The following is a 5,260-nucleotide window of genomic DNA, read 5'->3' on the forward strand; positions in this document are numbered from 1 at the left end:
CACCCACTTAAACCACAACCCCCCCATCCCGCCAAGCGCCCACCATCCTTGCGGGCTCCTCGACCCACCCCCTCCACTCCAGCGGCAGCAGCCTCCACACCACACTCACAAGCGCCCGATCGAGGCCCCTCACCCACCAGAACTTGTTCAGCGGCTTGACCAGCACAGCGTACTGCGCCAGCAGCACCAGCGCCCCCGGCCGCTTGGCGCGCAGATACTCGGCGTACTCGTCGTCGACCGATGCCGGCCACGACATGCGGATCTGGTCGAGCCGCTCGAGCACGATGCGCGGCTGCGCCGACGCCTGCGTCTGCTGCCACAGGAACACGCTGTAGCGCTGCAGCTCGTGCAGCGCGTGGGCGTAGGCGGCGCGCTCGCAGGTGGCGGCGTCCGGGTCCGGTGCGCCGGAGCCAGTGGTGGCGACGGAGGCGGCGGGGCCCGGGTCGACGAGCGCGGCGCGCAAGGCCTGGAATCTAGGCGCGAGTTCGGGGGGTAAGGGCAGGTCCTCGGAGACGTCGAGGCGCGGGTGGAAGAACGGGTGCAGCGGGCCGTTGGCGACCCATTCGAAGACCTGGCCGGCGTTGGTGAAGAGGATGGAGGGGCACCCCCGCATCAAGCGGATCCACTCCGAGGGGTCGTCGTCGCTGAAGTTGATGCGCGCCGTGGCGTGCTCGAGGGGGGCGGAGCCTTGGAGGTCGTGCTGGCTGGCGAGGGCCCAGTAGACGAGCAGGGCCGAGAAGAGGAAGATGCTGTGGCAGTTTTCGCGCGTGATGTCCAGCAGCGTGGGGCGGTAGGCGGCCACGGCCATGTTTTGGTGCGACGTCGCCACCATCACGTATTGCTGGCGCTGGCGCTTCGAGGGCTCCATGTGCGCGCGGTGGATGGCCGAGAGGGCCAGCAGGCTGTGCATTAGAGGCGGGTGCTCGAAGGCGATTGACGGCGCCGCTTTGCGCCACATGTCGTGGTGCTCGAGGTGCTCGGTGAAGGTCTCGGCGGTGCATACGATGAAGTGATGCAGCAGTTGCATGTCCTCTAGGGTAAACAAGGTTGGGGCCGGCGACGGCGTTTGCGGGGATTCATGGTGTTGGAAGGGAGACGTGGCTGCCGAGGAGGGGGAATGGGAGGTGGAGAGGCTGCCGTTAGCTTCGGTCGCCGTCGCTGGCTTCAAGGGTTGGTTGGCGTAAGAGTAGGGCAGCTGGGGAACGTTGAACTGGAGGCTGCATTGGGTGGAGCGCTTGGTGCAGTTGGAGCACGAAGGTTTCCGCTCATCACACTGCGCAGAGGATGGACGTCAGTTAGTCCAGAGGGCCGCCGGGAAGGGGCGGAAAGACACGCTTTATAGGCACGCACCTTGACGCGGCGTTGTTTGCACTGGGAGCAGCCGGTGCGCGTCTTCCGATGCGACCTACGCATTTTGGCTTGGGTTTGCGGCTCCGACATTTTTCTCTACCTACTTGGTCTGATTGAGGTGCTTGTCACGACGAACCAGCACGTCGAAAATACGGAGCGGCTTCCACCGCCCGCCCCCGCATCCAATCACTCCCGATTCGCTACGAGCAGGATTCGCCCGCCCCGACTCCGCCAACACCTTCCTCTTCTAGTCTTGAGTCCTGCTTTGAATTGAGATCGCTGGAGGCGTCCGTGCTTGGTTTATCGTAGCATACACTTCAGTATGACACCAGTATAAAAATAGATGCAGTCAACAGTGGTTCAACTTGGCCATCACCGTTATACTTTCGAGCACAGTACTACTTACTAGAGTAGACAGGAATGACGTTTTCTGAATCATTGGCCCTCACGAGACAGCAGGACAGACGCCTCCGCCCCAAAAGAGAAACCCGATGACGGCGCTTACTCCTCCCACGGAGATAAAGCGCAGCAGCACAGCATCAGGGGCCCAACTCGTTTTCGTCGCGCGCGTGGGGGCGAAACACACGGGAGAAGACCGACCACGGCAATGCCAACGTGCCAACTCAGAGCCTCAGACGATTGACGGGCAACCCAATTGAGGCGCAGCCTTTTTTTTTTTCCCTTCCTTCCAGAAGGACGATCTTCCCGCGGACATGGCACGGGAATTCCAGAAGAAAAAATGGCGCGGCGAACAACAGCAAACGAAGAGAACGTGACTGCGCCCTGGTGCGTCACATGTAACGCAGGCTTGGCGAATCCTTCAAGAATGCCTCAAGAGCAAATATAGAGGGAAAGAGTGGCACCAAGGCGTCATAGGGTCGGCCTTGACGCGTATTAGCTAAGCGAGATCTGCCTTACCTTCCCGCATCTTTTCCCCATAACATTCTTTGACCCCCAGAAGAGGCTTAACCTTGGGCCGCAGCGGCGGTGTCGACCCGCTGCACCTTTGGCACGGTCCCAATGGCGGTGGCAAGGAGCTCGTGATCGGTCCCAAGGCAGTCAGTCCCTCTTCCTTCTGCGCAGCGGCGGTGCCGATTGCCGTGCGTCTTATTGTTCGATCCTTAGTCTTAATGGGCGGCGGTAGTGAGGTAGGTAGTGGTTGAGAAAAGAAAGCTGCGGGGAAACGAGCATAGTTTACCAGCGGATCACACATTATCGGGAACCGTGGTGTTGGGCTCGACAGAACGTGGGAGCGTGAATTGTAGAAGACGCAAGTTGTAACCCCATCGTGTCCATAAGGCCAGCGCATCGTTAGTGTTTGCACTGCCCCGGACAAGCTTCGCGGATGCTACGCCGCATTGGGCAAGACGGGCCCTCGAAATGGTCGGTCCACCTCCGCATCCTCTCGCAGGCGTGACCATGGGCTGGGATGCAGCACGCGTGCTTATATATCCCACGGCATTCGCCCGCTTATGCAGTGCGCTCGCAACAGAACGAAAAAACACAGGCAATTTAACCGTGTCAGCAACCCATCTCGCACATTCCATTCCCCACCATCATCATCATCATCACTACCAGCTCAATCCACTCCAACAAACAATTACCAACCACCAACAACAATGAGCTCGCTCGACGCCGCCGGCCCGCAAAGCACGCTCAACAACAAGCCGCCCGAGTCGAGCAGCAACTCGCGGCGCGCGCTCAACGACAACGGCACCGTCGTCAAGGTGCAGCCGCCACGGCGCGAGGACCTGCAGCCCAGCTACGCGCAGGTCATCAAGCCCGACACCGAGGATGCCTCGCAGCACACGTGGTACGGGTCCATGGTCGACGCGTTCGGCAGCTTCGTCGGCACCCTCGGAGCCATTCCCTGCTGTCTCTGCTGCCCCAACCCTTACAAGCCTGTCGCCCAGGGCAATGTCGGCCTCGTCACCAAGTTTGGCCGCTTCGCCCGCGCTGTCGACCCCGGCCTTGTCAAGATTAACCCGCTTAGCGAGAACTTGATCTCGGTGGATGTCAAGATTCAGATTGTCGGTATGTGCTTATGTACTTTTTTTTTTTTTTTTGGAAGCTTGTGTTTTTTTCTTTATGTTGTTGTTGTTGTTGTTGTTGTTGTTGTCGTTGTGAAGGATGATGGAGTGGTTGGCTGACGGTTTTCCCCGCACGCAGAGGTCCCCAAGCAGGTCTGCATGACCAAGGACAACGTATCGCTGTACCTCACGTCCGTGATCTACTACCGGATCACCTCGCCGCACAAAGCAGCGTTCGGCATCTCCAACATCCGGCAAGCGCTAGTGGAGCGGACGCAGACGACGCTGCGGCACGTCATCGGCGCGCGGGTGCTGCAAGACGTGATTGAGCGGCGCGAGGAAATCGCGGCCAGCATCCGCGAAATCATCGAGGACACCAGCGCCTCCTGGGGCGTCGAGGTCGAGAGCATGCTCATCAAGGACATCATCTTCAGCCAGGAGCTGCAGGACTCGCTGTCCATGGCGGCGCAGAGCAAGCGCACGGGTGAGGCCAAGGTCATTGCTGCGCGCGCCGAGGTCGAGTCCGCCAAGCTCATGCGCCAGGCTGCCGATATCTTGAGCAGCGCCCCCGCTATGCAGATCCGCTATCTGGAGGCCATGCAGGCGATGGCCAAGACGGCAAACTCAAAGGTCATCTTCTTGCCGGCTATGAACCAGACGGTGCAGCAGCAGATGGCCCAGGCCGATACTGTTGGCGAGGGCCCCAGCAGGTACCGTGACGATAACCAGATTGGCGGCGACTTCGATACCGGGTCTTCGGGCTTCCAGAGGGCTATCCACACCGGTATGGTCGAGAACATCTAAACCACCGCGGACGTTTGGGACGAGTAACGATGCTGTATGAGCCATGCCATGCTGGTGATTGGTTTCGGTTTCCTTGGTTTTCCTCTTTTTCTTTAATTTTTTTTTTTTTTTTTTTTTTTTTTTTTTTTTTTTTTTTTATTTTATTTTTTTTTTTAACTTCTCTCGCTATTCGTGGAGGACGTTGAAGGGTGCGCCTGGAGTTCTGTTTTGATACCCTGGTCTGGCTACTCGCCATTCGTTTCTTATCATAATACGCTTAGGTAGTCGCTAGCCATTGCTGTGTAGGTCTTTTACAATACCAGGTTTGGAACTATTGAACCAAAGGCATTGCCCCGAATAGTTGATGGTTAATGATCTGGTGATTGCAGCCAGCTTGTCTCCCTACGACACTTCGTTCAGAGCACGCTGTTGCCTAACCAAAGCTAATCTGTACGACTACGCGCTGGCCACCCGGCCATCCTCGATCTGAGCAACACGCCCATGGAAGCGCCCCCGAGATCCGTCTTACGCGCCACTCCTACGCTGATGTACATGCGCAGACGCCCACTCCCAGCCGCTGATGACCGAGCACAGGGCGCGTACGCCAACACCCCCACGCCAAAGCAGCCTCCAGCACCGAAACCTCCACCGCGCCCTGCTCACAGGGGCCTCGAGCAGCCTCGAGCAGCCTCGAGCAGCTTCCGCGCTCCGGCAGCGCTGAGCCCGTACCGTAGGATCCCGCTACCCCAGCACCCGCTCGCCTCCCGTCAGCACTTGCACACTTAGCTAATACGTAAGGTAGCAAAGGAGGGGCGAGCGGTTTGGGGAGGAGGCTTCGGCGAGTTTGCGCTCCGTGGCAAGGGGCGTCGTCGTGTTGCCTGGCGGGTCTTGCGTCCCCCACCGTCGCGACGCTGTCTCTTGGCTGCTACCATGCCCTGCCGGAAGCCGGGGACCGCGCTTCCCGTGCTGGTGCGGATTTCATGCACGGTGTAGTCGGTGCTGCATTCTTGGGCTTTCTGTGCTAAACTATGCGTGGCAATCTTTTTTCTTGAGCACCGCTACTGGCTGCGATAGAAGAGAGGGGTTAGGGGGGGGGG

The 5,260-nt window shown here is 59.1% G+C and overlaps 2 protein-coding genes across 2 annotated transcripts; one reads left to right on the top strand and one right to left on the bottom strand.

Moving 5' to 3' along the window:
* Positions 1–7: 7 nt before the first annotated feature.
* On the bottom strand, positions 8–1,440 carry K452DRAFT_354861 (uncharacterized protein; the record flags this gene model as incomplete). The annotated part of the gene is made up of 2 exons (XM_033545913.1): positions 8–1,273; positions 1,351–1,440. The coding sequence occupies 2 exons, from the start codon at positions 1,438–1,440 to the stop codon at positions 8–10; spliced, it is 1,356 nt and encodes a 451-aa protein (XP_033403198.1).
* A 1,529-nt stretch (positions 1,441–2,969) lies between these two features.
* Positions 2,970–4,184, top strand: K452DRAFT_217402 (uncharacterized protein; the record flags this gene model as incomplete). The annotated part of the gene is made up of 2 exons (XM_033536283.1): positions 2,970–3,384; positions 3,520–4,184. The coding sequence occupies 2 exons, from the start codon at positions 2,970–2,972 to the stop codon at positions 4,182–4,184; spliced, it is 1,080 nt and encodes a 359-aa protein (XP_033403199.1).
* Positions 4,185–5,260: the final 1,076 nt, after the last annotated feature.

This window comes from Aplosporella prunicola, assembly GCF_010093885.1.
Source record: "Aplosporella prunicola CBS 121167 unplaced genomic scaffold K452scaffold_1, whole genome shotgun sequence".
NCBI classification, from domain to species: domain Eukaryota; kingdom Fungi; phylum Ascomycota; class Dothideomycetes; order Botryosphaeriales; family Aplosporellaceae; genus Aplosporella; species Aplosporella prunicola.